Here is a 19494-nt window from a genome sequence, read left to right as displayed (position 1 = left end):
TTGTAACTAAAAATAAAGACATTTCAAAGTTGAAAAAAGTGTATAAATGTTTGACAAGAAAAGAACACACTGACAATTTAGCATCTCTTTACATATTTTATTTACGCAGCGCTGGGTAGCACACTGCAGTCAGCCAGATGGACAGTGTACTATGGTGAGAAGCATGGGCATGTTACATTGTGAAGTGGCAGAGACACTCTGGCCAAACTGAAATAATACAGACAGGTAGTATATGGACCCTGTGAAGTATGCCTTTTAGTTTGATTGTCATATTCGCATCATATCACAGTCATAGTAAATACACTTCTATATGAATCACAACAAATAGAGAGCCTACAGAGCAGGTGTTGATACAGCATCATAGACAAGCAAGGCACAGAGTGGTTCTTCTCCAATGGTTCTGGAAAGACTGATGCTAGTGCTGGAGATAAGCCCAGTCATAGTTCAGTGCAGTTATTGAAATGAAGGACAGGGACAGCGCTGGAATGGGCCCCAGCCAATTTGGCTCACGATTGGAAGATACTGTTTCAACCCCCCCCTGTGTCCCATATAGTAGCCTTAGAAACCTGATGCAGATTAGTAGAACATTTTGGAGGAGACATCTAGAGCACTTATAACGAGGAAGACAAGCGAAGCAGGTTAAAAACAATAGCCTCTTGTGTGTTTATGAAAGGCAGTATTGAGTGTGGCTCTTGTGTTCTGGGATGAGGAGATAATACAGCGAGAGAGTGATTTAAGTGATTTAAACAGTAAATGCCTTTCTGAGGCCTAAACAGACATAAAGGACTGTGTTTGTCTGCTCAAAACCCATTCAAAGCTCTGTCTTCCTCACCCCTCTCTCTCTATCAACCCCCCTCACCCCAAACATACAGTGCCAACAGAGTGAAAACAGCACTCCCTCCTCCACTCTGTGGTATCTAGGTGAATGGTGGCACAGTGCTTCACAACCCGCACCCCTACTTAAACAGGGGTGTAGTGGCGGGACACCGGTCCTCCAAACCCCTCCCTCCCCTGGGTCCATTTAGGCGTTGGTCTCCTTGACCTTGTCCATGATGGTCTGGAGCTGCTCACGGATCTTGGCGGCGTAGGGGGCGATCAGGCTGCTGAGCTCATCGATCTTGCCTTCCAGGGTGGTGCGCAGGTCCTCGGCAGTGGCCTCCAGCTGCTCACGCATGCCTTCGGCCTGGGTGGAGACCTGCTGGCTCAGGTCCTGGGCCTGGTTCTTCAGAAGGTCAGTGAAGCTGCCCAACCTCTTGGCGGCGGTGTCGTGGGCCTGACTCACGTAGGGCTCCACACGCTCCTTCACGATATCCATGTTTTGGGAGGTACGGGACTGGATCTCACCCAGGTAGGTGGCCACGGTGCTGGGGAGGGAGAGGCAGAGGGAGAGGGGGTTAGCATCACATAGAAGACATATTAAAACTGTATTTTGAAATTATCTGTTAGGAAAGCAAGCTGTTAAAGTACATTAGCTGCTGCCATCTATACTCACTTGCGGATCTCCTCTGTGTCCTTGTTAAGGCGTTTCTTCAATTTGCGGATGTAGGTGTTGCCGCGGTTGTGGACATCATCAGCATTCTGCTCCATCATGGTCTTGAGCTCTCCCAGGTACTGTGTGCTGCGCTCCTTGGCGTCAACCATGTCAGTCTGGAGCTTGGTGGTCAGAAGCTGCAGATCCTGGCCCAGCAGGCCGGCTGTGTCCTGGGCGTAGGGCCCCAGCTTGGTCTGGATGTCCTCCCTGTACACGGTCAGCTCAGCCACAGTGTCAGTGATCAGGGTGCTGCGGAGAGGGAGAAGGGAGGCATGGTTAGAGATGCCCATAAAGTGGGGAGAGGGATACATGGTCAGTGACGTGCGGGGACACAGGGGTACAGGGGGGAGGACAGGGGAGAGAGGGGAGGCATGGTCAGGGACATAGGGGTACAGGGGGGAGGACAGGGGAGAGAGGGGAGGCATAGTCAGGGACATAGGGGGACAGGGGGGAGGACAGGGGAGAGAGGGGAGGCATGGTCAGGGACATAGGAGGACAGGGGAGAGGACAGGGGAGAGAGGGGAGGCATGGTCAGGGACATAGGGGGACAGGGGGGAGGACAGGGGAGAGAGGGGAGGCATGGTCAGGGACATAGGGGGACAGGGGGGAGGACAGGGGAGAGAGGAAAAGAGGGGAAGCAAGGTCAGGGACAGTCACACAGCACAAGGTGATAATGGAGAGTGATGAAGCAAGGTATATGAGCCTATATCACTTCAGAATGAAATAGTGTTACAACGCGCCACTCACTCGAGTTCTCTGCTGAGCTGGGAGGCCTTGAGGTTGTCCACCAGTCCGTCGGCTCTGCTGTTGAGCTCAGACACGTAGGTCCAGAAGCGCTCAACGTTCTCCTCCCAGCGGTTCTGGGGGGCCTCTGCCTGGCGCACAGCGCGGGCATGGCAGCCTGCAGGGAGACACAGAGAGCTCTGAGGTGAGGTTGACATAATATACACCATCAGGGGGGTTAAATCCAGTCTGGTAATGAGAGCGTGGAGCCTTGGTACAGTATGAAGCTTAATTATACAAGACAGTATTACAGCATTGTAAGAGTTGATCCTAAAAGACTGATTTCAGCAAGGAGTAAGTAAATGCATTCATGCACATACAGTTGACTAATACTAAATATATATACCCCTTGGATTTAGCCTTGCAAAAGTATTCATACCCCTTGGATTTCTTCACATTTTATTGTGTTAGAAAGTGGGATTAAAATGTATTTAATTGTAATTTTATTGCCAATACTATTTTTTAAATATTAATAAAACATGTATAACTAAAATATAGTAGTTAATTGTAAAGAATTACAATGAAATCCATTTTAAGCCCACTTTCTAATACAATACAATTTGAAGAAATCCAAGGGGTATGAATACTTTTGCAAGGCACTGTATATATTGATAACAGTGTCAAAAGGGACCAGTGTAAACCCAGGCTTACCAGAGATGACTGTCAGAGCAAGGATTATTGCCACAGCCAACATGATTGATTGACAGACAGATACACCTATGAAAACAGACATAGACCCATGTCAGACAGTGGTTGTCTATCAAAGCTATATAAAATAACTACAACAACATACAAAGATACAATGGTAAATAATTGGAATAATTGGCAGAATATTTTTTTGGGGAATAAAGTAGAATACTATTGTGAGCCAATCGAATAAATAGGAAAAGTAACCTTTCATAGAATAGCATCTAAACTAGTTCTAAGCAATTAAACGTTTTAGATTCAACTTAAATCCAGTCATTATGCTATAAACTAACTTTGTTCTCCATGATCATTTTCTGTTTCCCCTACAATGACGCTCTTCTTAACAGTTTTACCATACATTTGGTCTGATTAATCTGCACACTATAATAAGAAGATAAATTACTTGCTTTTCAGTGCCAACGTGTAGGCTACAGCAACCTAACCTAATGCAATAATTTATAAGTAGCCACTATCTCGGTATCAAATCTAGCCTACTTAGAGATGCTTTATGTTTCTACAAAAAAGTATGTATTTCACTCATGACTAAAGCGCGTTTGTAGCCTGTATGGTCCCCATCAGTTGTCCCCATCCCTCACTCACCTAAGAAATCCAGTTCCTTCCGTGCTCTAGGGACGGTTCGCGGGGCTTTTTATCCTGTCCTGGGACGGCCGCGCGCCTGTCGCTGGGGCTGAGAGAGCGCGCCCATGTGATGATGTGCGGCTCGGCTCATGGTTAGTTCCAAGCGATGTGCCACTCCGCGTTCGAAGTTCTCATCTCTTTGCTTTGTTGTTGGCTATATGGTGATTGTGCAATATATAGTTTATGATGTACGTCAACGAAAATAGTTTGTGCTTCTATGAAAAAACGTGTAGGCTATTCCAAACAAGGAAACTCGTTTAAAGAACTCTGCTTATTAGATGGGATTGTGGCTCATTCAGTTACTTTATAAACTGCCTTTTTGGTCTTTGGCTTTTTAAGGTGTGTTTTATGTAATCCGTTTTGGGAATGCAATGAAATGTTACATGTCTCAGAGAACAATTCTTTGGACAATTATAATCTACTGCTGGCGCCAGGAATCTGTCAGGCAGCTCCACTGGTCTTCAATGAATTTGAATCAGTTTATCTTTAATCATGGTATCAGTGTATCAACGGCTACCCCCTGCCACCACTCACCATCAGTCTTCATTAATTTACCTTGGGCTATTTGAATGCATGATGGTCACCAATCAAATACATTTGAAAGGCACTGTCTCCACAATGACCAGACTGGGTAAGTAGTCTACATGATGTTGAACCCATGACCCATGGAACATTTTCTACCAGAATAACACAAATAATACTGTTCACTATTCACAATCCAACTAGGATCAGTCATATACAGTGCCTTCAGAAAGTATTCACACCCCTTGACTTTTTCCACATTTTGTTGTGTTACAGCCAATATCAAATTGATTACATTTAGATTTTTTTGTCATTGGCATACACACAATACCCCATAATGTAAAAGTGTAATAATGTTTTGAAAATGTGTCTAAATTAATTTAAAATGAAAAACTGAAATGTCTTAAGTCAGTAAATATTCAACCCCTTTGTTCAGGAGTAAAAATATGCTTAACAAGTCAGATAATAAGTTGCATGGACTCACTCTGCGTGCAATAATAGTGTTTAACATGATTTTTGAATGATGTTAAACACATCTATGTACCCCACACATACAGTGCCTTCGGAAAGTATTCGGACCCCTTGACTTTTTCCACATTTTGTTACGTTACTGCTTTATTCTAAAATGTATTACTATATCTACACACAATACCCCATAATTACAAAGAAAAAACAGGTTTTTAGAAATGTTTGCAAATTTATAAAAAAAACGGAAATATCACATTTACATAAGTATTCAGACCCTTTACTCAGTACTTTGTTGGGGAGGTCTGAATACTTTCTGAAGGCACTGTACAATTGTCTGTAAAGTACCTCAGTCGAGCAGTGAATTTCAAACACACATTCAACCACAAAGACCAGGGATGTTTTCCTATGCCTCGCAAAGAATGGCACCTATTGGTAGATGGGTAAAAACAAGAAAAGCAGACATTGAATATCCCTTTGAGTATGGTGAAGTTATTGATTACACTTTGGATGGTTTATTGATACACCCAGTCACTACAAAGATACAGGCGTCCTTCCTAAATCAGTTGCCGGAGAGGAAGGAAACCGCTCAGGGATTTCACCATGAGGCCAATGGTGACTTTAAAACAGTTACAGAGTTTAATGGCTGTGCTAGGAGAAAACTGAGGATGGATCAACAACTTTGTAGTTACTCCACAATAATACTCCACAATAATAGAGGGAAAAGAAGGAAGCCTGTACAGAATAAAAATGTTCCAAAACATGCATCCTGTTTGCAACAAGGCACTAAAGTAATACTGCAAAAAATGTGGCAAAGCGATTAACCTTTTGTCCTGAATGCAAAGTGTTATGTGTGTGCCTTTCCAAATCATGTCCAATCAATTGAATTTACCACAGATGGACTCCAATCAAGTTGTGGAAACATCAAGGATGATCAATGGAAACAGGATGCACCTGAGCTCAATTTTGAGTCTCATAGCAAAGGTTCTGAATACTTATGTTAATAAGGTATTTCTGTAAAAAAAAAAAAAAATCATGAAATTATGAAAAATATAACATTCCACCCATGAGGCCACTACGGGCCGATTTGGTCATTTTACTGCAGGAAAGGGCTACATTGACTTGAAAATCTATGAAATTACCTGAAAATAATCAACAACCAATTTGACAGAGCTTGAAGAATTTTGAAAAGAATAATGGGCAAATGTTCCACAATCCAGGTGTAGAAAGCTCTTAGACTTACCCAGAAAGACTCACAGCTGTAATCACAGCCAAAGGTGCCTCGACAAAGTATTGACCCAGGGGTGTGAATACTTATGTAAATAAGATATCTGTATTTCATTTAATACATTTGCAAAATTTAGAAAACAAACAGGTTTTCACTTTGTCATTATGGGGTATTGTGTGTAGATGGGTGAGAGAAAAATCTATTTAATCCATTTTGAACACAACAAAATGTGGAATAAGTCAAGGGGTATGAATACTTTCTGAAGGCACTGTAACATCTGTTATTTCCTCAAAACAATAACTCCCCAGGGTGACAAGCAGTGATCAGTGCAAAACAAGATAGGAGTAGGAGATACGGCTGTTTTCAGGGACATGTCTGGGCTTGGGGATAGAGCTGGGGTGCAGCAGGAAGGATTATGAGTGGGCGGTATAGAGAGAAAGAGTGGCGTGAGGGGCAACAAAGACAGTTCATACATCACATGAGTTAAAAGTACATAAACAGACAGGTTAGTTGGGATAGGCCTTTGTCCAATGAGAGAAAAATTTGTTTTTCAGTTTTGTATGTTTTTTCCCCCCTGCAACCGAGGTAAAAATGAGATACTGTAGAAAATGTGCATATTATAACCTCAAGATAACTCACTCAAGATAAGGGTTTGACAGAGCTAGCTTTATTGTTCAAAGACTGTAAGGAACTGAGACAATGACAAAAAAAGACAGAAAGCGCTGACTCCAATATGAGTTCACACACCCAAATGTAGCTCTCTAATTCTCCTTTGTTAGGTCTAGTCACAGTTCATGTATTGTTGGACATCTATCTCGAGGTCAGAGCTTTGGGCCAGTAACTGAAAAGTCGCTGGTTCGAATACCGGAGCCGACAAGGTGAAAAATCTCCCTGTGCCCTTGAGCAAGGCACTTAACCCTAATTGCTCCAGAGGCGCTGTACAATGGTGACCCTGGCCCCACTCCTTGCAGGCATCTCAGGGGGAGTTGGCATATACAAAAAAACAAAAACAATCCATGACACTTGTGTATAATTATAATCTTAGGAGTCAAACAAAGGTCAGAACTGATGTTATTTGTGAGAGGATAGTCATTCCATACTCTTCTTGATCAAAAGTAACCAATTGTCATACTTTAGTAAAAGTAAAGATACCTTAATAGAAAATTGTGGCCCCGTCCGACGATATCCCCGGACAGGGCCAACCGGGCCAGATATAACCCCACCCACTTTGCCAAAGCACCTGCTGGAACAGTGCCTCAGCGACCTGGAGAGCGGTAGGGAGACCAGGGAGAAGGATAAAATGGCAGGATTAGGAGAATCTGTCCACAACAACCATAACAGTGGTGAAACCATCAGACAGGGGAAGATCAGTGACAAAATCTATCGACAGATGGGTCCAAGGCTGCTGAGGAACGGGGAGGGGAGGAGTTTCCCTGCTGGAGCGTTCCGGGGAGACTTGGTTTGGGCACATACAGAGCTGGAGTTGACGTAGCGGGCAACGTCCTGCGCCAAGGTGGGCCACCAGTACTTAACGGAGATGGATTGAGTGGTGCGGGTGATACCTGGGTGTCCAGTGGCAAGGGATGTGTGCGCCCAGGTCAAAAGCCGATCCCTTACCTCAGTGGGAACGTAGGTGTGCGCCAGAGGACAGGTAGCCGGTGCAGGTTCCCTCTCCAGAGCCTGGCGGATGTCCACGTCTATGTCCCAGAGCACGGAGGCAATGAGTCGGGAGGGCGGTATGATGGGACCACTCAGGACAGGGACCTCTCCCGAATCGTGGAGATGGGACAGGGCATCAGCTTTGATGTTCTTTGAACCTGGGCGGTATGATAAGGTGAAGTTGAATCTAGTAAAGAAAAGGGCCCACCTTGCTTGGTGCGGGTTCAGCCGCCTCGCTGTCCGTATGTACTTCAAGCTCCGATGGTCGGTGAGGATGAGAAACGGGTCCGTGGCACCCTCCAGCAGTGTCTCCACTCCTCTAATGGCAACTTCCCCGCCAGGAGCTCCCAATCACTGACATCATAGTTCCTTTCTGCAGGGCACAGTTTTTTACAGTATTATGTACAAGGATACAGTTTTTGTGGATTACCTTGACGTTGTGACCGGACGGCCCCCACACTCACTTCTGAGGCATCCACCTCCACCACGAAGGGCAGCGTAGGGTCTGGGTGTTTCAGCAACGGGCGGAGATGAAACACCCCATCAGCAGGCGGAAGGCCTCAGCTGCAGGATTCCATGCCAACTTATGGGGACCACCTTTGAGGAGAGGCGATGGAGCTGAAGTTCCTGATGAAGCGGTGGTAAAAGTTGGCAAACCCCCAACAAAACATTGTAGTCCCTTTATGGTGGTTGGACTGGCCATAACCTGACCCCATCTACCTTCCTTTCCTCCATAACCACTCCCTGTGGACTGATACGATATCCCAAGAAGGAGACAGCGACCTGATGGAACTGGCACTTCTCCGCTTTAATGTACAGATGGTTCTCCAGGAGGCGTCCCATGACTACCCGGATGTGGGCGATGTGCTCCTCTAAGGTGGCCGAGTAGATCAGGATGTCGTCGATATACACAACCACCTGGTGCCCAAGCATGTCCCGAAACATTAGTTCACGAATGCCTGGGACACAGAGCACTGGCTAAACCATAAAGCATCACCAAGTACTCGTAGTGTTCAGACACCGTGCTGAAAGCCGTCTTCCATTCATCCCCCTCCCGGATGCGGATCAAATTGTAGGCACTCCGCAGGTCCAGCTTGGTAAGAAACTGGGCCCCGCGGAGCTGTTCAATGGCGGCCGGCACCAACGGGAGTAGTCAATACACGGACGAAGACCCCCCTCCTTCTTGGCCACGAAGAAGAAACCAGCCAATGCAGGGGAGGTGGATGGGCGGATGAAACCCTGTTGGAGACCCTCCTGGATGTACTCCTCCATAGCCTTGGTTTCAGCCACCGACAGGGGGTAGATGCGGCTGCATAGAGTCTGTTAGCAGGTTGAGGGCACAGTCCCAGGGGCGATGAGGAGGGGACTCTCAACTGGACTCCTCAACTGATGTGGAACCACAGGGTAAGGGAAAGCAGGTCTTCCGGCATCCGGGTGCCCAGGCCGTAATCTCCATCCTCGGCGAGAAGCCACGTTGGAGCCACGGGAGGCTGAGGATGACTTTGTCTACGGGTGCTTGGATGATGAGGAAGGGGAGGCTTTCATGGTGCAGAGGTCCCACGGTAATGGTGAGTGGTGCTGTGTTGTGTGTGACTGTGCCAGATCCAAGTGGTCGGTTATCGAGTGCTTGAACCGGAAATGGAGAGGAAAGCGTGTATGATGTTTTGTTCAGGGAGGAGGCAAGGGCCTAGTCAATAAAATTCCCAGCGGCACCGGAGTCCACATAGAGCTGTGGAAACAACACATGAGGGACAGCCAGCTAGTGAAATCGGTACTAAAAAGGGTTTGGTGGAGAGTGAAGATGATGGAATACTCACACCTACCCCAGGAGACGGATGGTCACTGGACCATCCCTCTGCTCTAGTGACTCTCGGGTTAGAACGTAGCGGACACCGTTGAAGCTGGTGTCCCTCCTGGCCACAATAGGGACAGAGCCCCAGCTGTCTCCGACAGTGTTGCTCAGCCGCGGGGAGGCGTGTGGCCCCTACCTCCATCGGTTCAGAATGTCTCAGATCGGTCAACAAAGAAGGGAGAGAGGCGATGGGAGTGCCGACGCTCCCGAAGGAGGTTATCCAGATGGATGGCCATCGTGATGAGTGCATCCAATGAGAGGGTGTCGTCTCGGCATGCCAGCTCCGTCTGGACCTCCTCACGCAATCCTCTTCTGAATAAAGTGCGGAGCACCGGCTCATTCCATCCGCTGGATGCTGCCACTGTACGAAAGTTGAGGCCGTACTCCGCAGCGGTCTGGTCCTCCTGCTGTAGTTGGAGTAGGCGCTCACCCCCCTCTTTGCCCTCCGGTGGATGATCGAAGACTCCTCTGAACAGAGCCATGAACCTCCCATAGGAACCCAGCTCCTCCTCTCCTCTCTCCCAGATGGCCGTAGCCCATTCCAACGCCCGCCGGTCAACAGGGAAATAACCGTGGCAACCCTGGACCTCTCGGTGGTGGGGGCTCCCGTTTGATGAGAAGAATAGAGGGAGCACTGGAGGAGGAAGCCACGGCAATTGGATGGAGTCCTGTCATATTTGTCTGGAAGTGACAAACGGGCATCGCTGACCTGGGCAGACTGCTGAATGGGCTGGGGTGTTGGCTCACTGGGTCAACTCATGGTAGAGGATCCTCCACTCGTTGGGGGTGATGCCCCTTGGGGAAGAACTAGACATTGACGAACGCGGAGGACCTCATCCATCGCCATCCTCAGTTGCGCCAGCTGATCGTGGTGTTGGCGAAGTAGGTTTCCCTGTTCGCCGACCATCTGGGAGATGTCTCGGTTGGCTGCTGCTTCCGTTCTCTGAGGCAATATTCTGTAACATAGTCGCAGGAAGCAATTGCAGTTAGTGAGTTTAATGATGAAGACCATGGACCGCTACAAACCAAGAGAAGCGTCTAACATGGAAACATAAACAATATTGCCTGGTGGGAGTCCAGGTGTGCCTCATGATGGGGCGCAGGTGTGCGTAATGAGGGTTGCCAGGTGTGCATAATGAGGGATTGCCAGGACCGGTGGTTAGTAAACCGGCGACGTTGAGCGGGAGTAGTCAAATACTACTTGAGTAAAGTCTAAAAGTATTTGGTTTTAAATATACTTAAGTATCAAACGTAAATGTAATTGCTAAAATATACAGTACTTAAGTATCAAAAGTAAATGTAGAAATAGTTTCAAATTCCTTATATTAAGCAAACCAGAACGGCACCATTTTCTTGTTTTTATTTATTTACGTATAGCTAGGGGCACACACCAACACTCAGACATAATTTACAAACGAAGCATATGTTTTTAGTGAGTCTGCCATATCAGAGACAGTAGGGATGACCAGGGATGTTCTCTTGATAAGTGCGTGAATTGGACCATTTTCCTGTACTGCTAAGCATTCAAAATGTAATGAATACTTTTGGGTTTCAGGGAAAATGTATGGGGTAAAAAGTACATTATTTTCTTTAGGAATGTGTGAAGTAAAAGTAAAAGTTGTCAAAATATAAATAGTAAAGTAAAGTACAGATTTACTTTTACTTCACCCCAAAAACTACTTAAGTAGTACTTTAAAGTATTTTTACTTAAGTACTTTACACAACTGATGAATACAATGGAAGTACATCAAGGCCACATCTTGATCAACAACAATGTTCTTGCGGTATTGCTTGTTCATCTCATGGATCAGATTTGTCCTGAATATGTTCTGCTCAGGAATTTAGTCTGGCATAGTAATACCTAAGCATGGTTAAGGCTTGGTTAGAGATGGTCTTGTGTGGTGAATGTGAAAGTTAACATCTTGGGTCTTGTAAGGGGTTCTGGAAAGCCCCAGTGGAACAACAACAGAGCTTTCATAATGATACATCTTCTGTTGAGTAATTGTTATACTCAGGTAATGACAGTTTATATCTTTGACTGTCTGTGTAATGCTGGCCATATATAGGCCTTGTTACTGTGCTTTGCAAAAGTATTCATCCCCCTTGGCGTTTTTCCTATTTTGTTGCATTACAACCTGTAATTTAAATGGATTTTTATTTGGATTTCATATTCTTATTTCAAAAAATTCTAAAAAATAAATCACGGAAAAGTGGTGCGTGCATATGTATTCACCCCCTTTGCTATGAAGCCCCTAAATAAGATCTGTTGCAACCAATTACCTTCAGAAGTCACATAATTAGTTAAATAAAGTCCACCTGTGTGTAATCTAAGTGTCAGATGATCTCAGTATATATATATATATATATATATATATATATATATATATATATATATATATATATATATATATATATACGTGTTCTGAAAGGCCCCAGAGTCTGCAACACCACTAAGCAAGGGGCACCACCAAGCAAGCGGCACCATGAAGACCAAGGAGCTCTCCAAACAGGTCAGGAACAAAGATGTGGAGAAGTACAGATCAGGGTTGGGTTATAAAAATATATCAGAAACTTTGAACATCCCACGGAGCACAATTAAATCCATTATTAAAAAACGGAAAGAATATGGCACCACAACAAACCTGCCAAGAGAGGGCCGCCCACCAAAACTCATGGACCAGGCAAGGAGGGCATTAATCAGAGAAGCAACAAAGAGACCAAAGATAACCCTGAAGGAGCTGCAAAGCTCCACAGCGGAGATTGGAGTATCTGTCCATAGGACCACTTTAAGCCGTACACTCCACAGAGCCGGGCTTTACGGAAGAGTGGCCAGAAAAAAGCCATTGCTTAAAGAAAAAAATAAGCAAACACATTTGGTGTTCGCCAAAAGGCATGTGGGAGACTCCCCAAACATATGGAAGAAGGTACTCTGGTCAGATGAGACGAAAATGTAGCTTTTTGTCCATCAAGGAAAACGCTATGTCTGGCGCAAACCCAACACCTCTCATCACCCCGAGAACACCATCCCCATGGTGGTGGCTGCATCATGCTGTGGAGATGTTTTTCATCAGCAGGGACTGGGAAACTGGTCAGAATTGAAGGAATGATGGATGGCGCTAAATACAGGGAAATTCTTGAGGGAAACCTGTTTCAGTCTTCCAGAGATTTGAGACTGGGATGGAGGTTCACCTTCCAGCAGGACAATAACCCTAAGCATACTGCTAAAGCAACACTCAAGTGGTTTAAGGGGAAACATTTAATTATCTTGGAATGGCCTAGTCAAAGACCAGACCTCAATCCAATTGAGAATCTGTGAATATTTATGCACCCTCAAGTTTTCTGTTTTTTTTGCCTTATTTCTTGTTTGTTTTACAATAAAATATATTTTGTATCTTCAAAGTGGTAGGCATGTTGTATAAATCAAATGATACAAACCCCCCAACAAATCCATTTTAATTCCGGGTTGTAAGGCAACAAAATAGGAAAAATGCCAAGGGGGGTGAACACTTTCGCAAGCCACTGTATCAGCACCACTACTGATTCCAGCAGTACTGATGGCCTTTACCCAGAATGGTCCAGCAGGTACGCTACCTCTGCTGTCAATACTAGACATTCCTCTCTGTGTTGTATTCACAAGAAGCTTTCTCCCAAGAAACACAAAATGGAATTGATTGGTTTGTTCAGAGCCTGATAGTATGAGATAACCTCCAGGAGTCAACTACTATCTCTTCACTGATTGGTCGGAATGGATATGTATATATCTAGCCAGCTAGCATATCTTGAGATGCACAGCCACTGCAGTGCATGTGGTCTCTTCTGACTACAAGCAATTTGAGGACACATTTTAATTCATTTTTACCATCTTAGTTTACACATTATTTGACAGGATAAAAAATATATAACATAAAATCAAATGACCCATCAGATGTCTCTCAGTTTGATGCATAGAATTCCACATGCTTCCTATACTCTATGTCACAGTATGGGTGTGTCACATGGGAAAAGTGGGCATTCAGCGGCATGACAAGTCCAGTCCTATTCAGCACACAGTCAGAGGATTACTGAAGTAATTTAATCCAAACAACCTCACAATCTGTTGTCACACAATCCTTTTGTGATATCTGATCGGCCTCTGGAGTTATTCTTCTCCTACATTTAACGTGGGAACAGCATTGAATTGGGTTTTTATAGTTGTTCCAACAGGCTCCTAGGGTTGTTGGATTACAAAGGGAAACCCAGCCGTGAGCTGCCCAGTGACTTGAGTTTCCAGACCAGCTAAATTCCTTCTACGCTCGCTTCGACGCAAGCAACACTGAACCATGCATAAGAGCGCCAGCTGTTCCGGACGACTGTGTGATCTCGCTCTCTGTAGCCAATGTGAGTAAGACCTTTAAACAGGTTTACATTCACAAGGCCGCGGGGTCAGACGGATTACCAGGACGTGTACTCAGAGCATGCGCTGAACAGCTGGCAAGTATCTTCACTGACATTTTCAACCTCTCTCTGACCCATTATCTTATACTTACATGTTTCAAGCATACCACCATAGACCCTGTGCCCAAGAATGCCAAGGTAACCTTTCTACCCGACTATTGCCCCGTAGCACTCACTTCTGTAGCCATGAAATGCTTTGAAACGCTGGTCATGGCTCACATCAACACCATCATCCCAGACACACTGGACCCAATCCAATTCGCATATCGCCCCAACAGATCCACAGATGATACAATCTCTATTGCAACTGGATCCTGGACTTCCTGATGGGCCGCCCCCAGGTGGTGAGGGTAGGCAACAACACAGCCGCCATGCTGACCCTCAACACGGGGGCCTCTCAGGGGTGCGTGCTTTGTCCCCTCCTGTTCTCCCTGTTCACTCATGACTGCGTGACTACGCACGACTCCAATACCATCATTAAGTTTGCTAATGACACAACGGTGGTTGGCCTGATCACCGACGACGAGAAGACAGCCTATAGGGAGGAGGTCAGTGACCTGGCAGTGTGGTGCCAGGACAACAACCTCTTCCTCAATGTCAGCAAGACAAAGGAGATGATCGTGGACTACAGGAAATGGAGGGCTGAGCACGCCCCCATCCACATCCACGGGGCCGTAGTGGAGCGGGTCGAGAGCTTCTAGTTCCTCGGTGTCCACATCACTAAGGAATTATCATGGTCCACACACACCAACACGGTTGTGAAGAAATCCTCTTCCCCCCAGGAGGCTGAAAAGATTTGGCATGGGCCCTCAGATCCTCAAAATGTTCTACAGCTTCACCATTGAGAGCATCTTGACTGGCGGACATCACCGCTTGGTATGGCAACTGCATGACATCCGACCGCAAGGCGATACAGAGGGTAGTGTGTACGGCCCAGTACATCATTGGGGCCGAGCTCCCTACCATCCAGGACCTCTATACCAGACGGTGTCAGAGGAAGGTCCTAAAAATTGTCAAAGACTCCAGCTACCCAAGTCATAGACTGTTCTCTCTCTGCTAAATAGTTAGTTAAATAGTTAACCAAATAGCTACCCGGACTATCTGCATTGACCCTTTTTGCACTAACTCTTTTGACTCATCACATACGCTGCTGCTACTGTTTATTATCTATTCTGTTGCCTAGTCACTTTATCCCTACCTATATGTACATATCTACCTTAATTACCTCGTACCCCTGCACATGGACTCGGTACTGGTACCCCGTGTATATACCCAAGTTATCGTTACTCATTGTGTATTTATTCCTTGTGTTATTCTTTTTTTTTTCAAAAATGTTTCTCTCTGCATTGTTGGGAAGGGCCCATATGCATTTCACTATTAGTCTACACCTGTTGTTTACGAAGCATGTGACAAATACAATTTGATTTGATTTGATTGTGATTTGGTTCACTCTTTGTATTTAAATGTCTCAGCCTGAGCTGAACTCAGTACCCTACCCACTGCTGCTCTCCCTGCTGGGACAGACAGACGTGTCCTACTAAAGCTGGGACCACGAGAGACAGGGATAGCAGCACAGCTGTTATGAAGAGTAGTGCAGTAGAGCTGTTGTAATGGCTTTCAAGGCGTGATCACTTGGGTCATAGAAACAGGGAGAGACAGAATGAGAGGGAAGTGAGAGAGAGAGAGAGAGAGTAAGAAGAACGATGGTACAGTATAACTAGCTGTAGACAGACAGACTGACAGACAGACCGACAGACGTCTACAGAGTTCTGTAACAGAAGCCACTTCCTCTTGTCCTAAAAATATATATCTCTTTGTTCCCTCTCATTGTAAGGATGGGTGATGTGGTAATATGCGTCTACCAGGGCAGTGTGTGAGAGGTTGTCGGTGAGCAGTGAACTCTCATAACCCCAGCCAGCTCATCTTGGAGTCAGGAGTGGTGTGATGGGAGCTGGAGGACTGTGGTCTGTGGTTAGTTGGTCACCTCTGGTCAGAGTGAGACCTCTCACCTCTAACTTCACATGAGTCCATGATGTCACCACAACTGGCTGTTCTTTGGCTAAAGGCCGCTCAACTGGGCCCAGTTTTGAAACTAGGTTTGATTCTATTCTCCGTGTGTGTGTGGTCAGTCATCTGCTTCTGACTCACTGATTTTGCTTATTTAGCTGACTGGTGGCAACTTGCACCGAATAATAGGGTGACCTCACCTCCAATGGCCTTTTTACATAGAAATACAGTCTGTTCACTAGCAAACAACAAGGACCGGAGTGCAGAGTCTAGGTCCAAAAGACTTCTCAACAGCTTCTACCCCCAAGCCATAAGACTCCTGAACAGCTAATCATGGCTACCCGGACTATTTGCACTGCCCCCCCACCCCATCTTTTTACGCTGCTGCTACTCTGTTAATTATTTATGCATAGTCACTTTAACTCTACCCACATGTAGATATTACTTCATCTACCTCTACTAGCCGGTGCCCCCGCACATTGACTCTGCACCGGTACCCCCCTGTATATATAGCCTCCCTACTGTTATTTTATTTTACTTCTGCTCTTTTTTTCCCAACACTTTTTTGTTGTTGTTTTATTTTACTTTTTTATTAAAAATAAATGCACTGTTGGTTAAGGGCTGTAAGTAAGCATTTCACTGTAATGTCTGCACCTGTTGTATTCGGCACATGTGGCCAATACAATTGGATTGGATTTGATTTGATTTGACCATAAATCAAACACAGTTCACTATGTAAAAATGCTGCTCCAAGGAACATAAGGAACACTGTAAGGACCATTTCCTTAGTTGTCTCTTGTCTCTTGTTCTTATCTATTAGCCATTTGCCAGTTCATTGTAGACTTAGCTGTAGGTCCTCTATTTAGTCTATCATTACAGAACCCCTGTGACATAAGGCAGATCTCAGAGATTTGTTTTACAGTCTTCCTACCAGGCAAAGATCTAAATCAACATCCACTTTTGGTTTATGTTGAGTTGTCATGTTCCCTGTTCTAACAGAGTTGTTTTATGGACATACGGTTCTGCAGCCCAATGCAGGTAACAGTAAGCAAAGAATATGCTTGTCTAACAGTGTTTGGAGGGTTAACAGTATGGCCAGTAGAAAGCGTTTTACAGGTCATTTATATTAGGTTGATAATGTAATGATGTTGAACAAAGGAAGTACCAGGCTAACCCAGCAGGGTTAACGGTTACTGGTGCCAGTGGTAGTTGGGGTCAGAGCCAAGGAATGTTGTTTACCTCTGGGTGAGGCAGCGTGGGAGAGCCCTGGCAGAGCCAGGGAGTGAGAGGGGGAGGATGGGTGATACAGGTACATCATCAGACATGCAGAGACAGCTCTGAACATGCTCCATACCCACCTCTGGAGGGGGTTTGGGATTGTGGGGTGTGATAGGATTTCAGATAGTATTACAGGACTGTGTTGTTTTTACAAGTAATTCAGAGAGAGAGGGGTGGTGGGTGGGGGGGGGGGGGGGGGGGGGGGGGGGAGCAGTACATGAGTGTTTGTCAGGTCCTTGTATTTATAGCTATTTTCTGATTTCTGTGCAGAGGTCAGTAAATCACCATCATTGCACAGGGCTTTATAATTCCCTGAATTGACAATGCACTGCCACTAGATGGCATTCATTCTAAAACTATGGTGAAGGAGCAAGCGAGCTATTGCCAGTGGTGTGTATTCATGGATACCAAGGGAAGCCAGGCTTCCCCCAAAAATGTACCAATAAAAAAAGAATAAAACATAAACAATAATTGATCTTTCGTCTCTCTGTGTTTCATAATTTTCCTTCAATTTGCAAGAGGCTGAATGGATCTCACCAGAGAAAGCATTCGAGCGAGCAAAACAGCGCCCCTCTGTCTGTGTAGCCCATCTATCTAATGTGTCTGGTCAAAAAGAGTATGATATTGTTGCCGCATTGAATGCAAGGGAAACTAGCGAGCATTTGGCCTCCCTTGATAAAAAAATTATACAATAATAGCCAATCAGCGTGAAATCAGAGTGAAATCAACTGTGAATGGTCTTGGCGCACCAAAAAAAAGTGTCTAGGGAAGCCAGTTTGGATTTGGATTCACATCACATCAAAAGCCAAATGTCATTGACAGAATTTTTTTTTTGTTGCATCTCATTTTATTGTTGTCCTCCGGTGGCTAGCTAGCTAAAATTGGCCCTATCCTAAATAAGCTATGGATGGACTTCTCCGTACTGGCCAATGATTATAACGGATATTCTGATCCAACCATTAATTCATACATTGTGCCCCTGGCCTGAGAGGATGGAAGTTCAATATGTAGCAACAGTAGATGTAGTAGGCTAATGTTAACTAACTGGCTAATCGTTGCCCATGAAAGGAAGTTAGGCTAGCGAGCAAGCATTTTAGCCAGGTAGCCTAGGCCAACACAAACTAAGAGTGTGTACTGTATGACAGTCATAGACCGTTTCGGCAACATGAAAGAGAGGAGGATGACATTGGTGTTTCTCTTCAAGTAGGGTGAGTGAACAGGTTTTTTCTACTTACACACACACACACACATACACACATGCACACACACGCACACACAGAAATCAGTACCATGGACAGCCACATGATATTTAGCTTACGTTGATTGGACTAAATAGTTTTAGGAATCTTTTAGTTGTAACTGTATTAGACTAAGCATAGGTGATTTGATGATGTTGAAATGTTGAAGTTGAAATGGTGCTGGAATAGTGGAGGCAGCTCCTGTTTTCTTTGGGACTTGCAGTAACTCTTCGGTGTTCTGAATCAATAGTAGTTTAGTCGTCCGAAAATATTAACTTGATTGATCATGCTGTAGGTCATGTAACTGTTTGTTACATGCAATATGCTTTGTGGACTCCACCGGACATATGCTGCTCTACGCTTTTGTGATGAAACAAAGGTGTGGCCTTAGGCCTATATATCATGGTGGCAAGGCATATGAACTAGCAGGTTATAGAGAAAACAACTTAATTATCACAACACATACATTTTAGTCATTTAGCAGACGCTCTTATCCAGAGCGACTTACAGTTAGTGAGTGCATACATTTTCATACTGGCCCCCCTGGCGGAAATGAACCCACAACCTTGGCGTTGCAAGCGCCATGCTCTACCAACTGAGCTACACGGGGACACAGGTTGTAATATGGCTTCCACTTTGAAGACAAACACTGTAGGCTATAATGCTAATAGCTTTTACTCTCCCTTTGAGTAAGGTATTTAGCTACTTTATTGATAAGAAATGTACTTACTATGACTGAGATATGTGGTTGTCCCACCTAGCTATCTTAAGATGAATGCACTAATTGTAAGTCGCTCTGGATAAGAACGTCTGCTAAATGACTAAAATGTAAATGTTATATTTAAACATCTTCAAAGTTGGGTAATGCTGTCATACACACTTATTTCTGATGTTATATGAGGCAATACCTGTACCTCTTTTTAACCATCAGGGGGATACGCGTATGTTGAGGAGAGGTGACTGGATCAGTGGCATACAGTAGTCCTACATGCAACCAGTCTTATTGGGCAATGTTTATGTACTGTTTGTACAGTGGGGAGAACAAGTATTTGATACACTGCCAATTTTGCAGGTTTTCCTACTTACAAAGCATGTAGAGGTCTGTAATTTTCATCATAGGTACACTTCAACTGTGAGAGACAAAAATCCAGAAAATCACATTGTATGATTT

At 44.9% G+C, this 19494-nt stretch overlaps 1 protein-coding gene across 2 annotated transcripts; it reads right to left on the bottom strand.

The window, feature by feature from the left end:
- Positions 1 to 82: 82 nt before the first annotated feature.
- On the bottom strand, positions 83 to 3956 carry apoeb (apolipoprotein Eb). Of its 2 annotated transcripts, XM_084158037.1 has the most exons (5): positions 3602 to 3956; positions 2966 to 3031; positions 2279 to 2432; positions 1493 to 1780; positions 83 to 1364 (listed from the first exon to the last, which is right to left on the bottom strand). In XM_084158037.1, exons 2-5 carry the CDS (start codon positions 3006 to 3008, stop codon positions 1022 to 1024), a joined length of 828 nt encoding a protein of 275 aa, XP_084014163.1. In that variant the 5' UTR covers positions 3009 to 3031; positions 3602 to 3956; the 3' UTR covers positions 83 to 1021. The 2 variants fall into 2 exon arrangements, with proteins under 2 accessions (XP_084014163.1, XP_084014162.1); XM_084158036.1 differs by lacking the exon at positions 3602 to 3956 and having other exon boundaries at positions 2966 to 3057.
- Between the last annotated feature and the right edge of the window lie 15538 nt (positions 3957 to 19494).

Source organism: Coregonus lavaretus (assembly GCF_964263955.1).
Source record: "Coregonus lavaretus genome assembly, chromosome: 3".
In the NCBI taxonomy this organism is placed as follows: domain Eukaryota; kingdom Metazoa; phylum Chordata; class Actinopteri; order Salmoniformes; family Salmonidae; genus Coregonus; species Coregonus lavaretus.
The sequence above is the reverse complement of the archived record's forward strand: the minus strand, read 5'-3'. Positions and strand labels throughout refer to the sequence as shown.

Excerpts from the sequence above, each read along its gene's own strand:
- apoeb (XM_084158036.1), bottom strand. The coding sequence starts at position 3,047 with ATGTCTGTTTTCATAGGTGTATCTGTCTGTCAATCAATCATGTTGGCT. Across the intron at positions 2,433-2,965 it reads TGCTCTGACAGTCATCTCTG|GCTGCCATGCCCGCGCTGTG; the intron begins GTAAGCCTGGGT and ends GTCTCCCTGCAG. Across the intron at positions 1,781-2,278 it reads CAGCTCAGCAGAGAACTCGA|CACCCTGATCACTGACACTG; the intron begins GTGAGTGGCGCG and ends CCCTCTCCGCAG.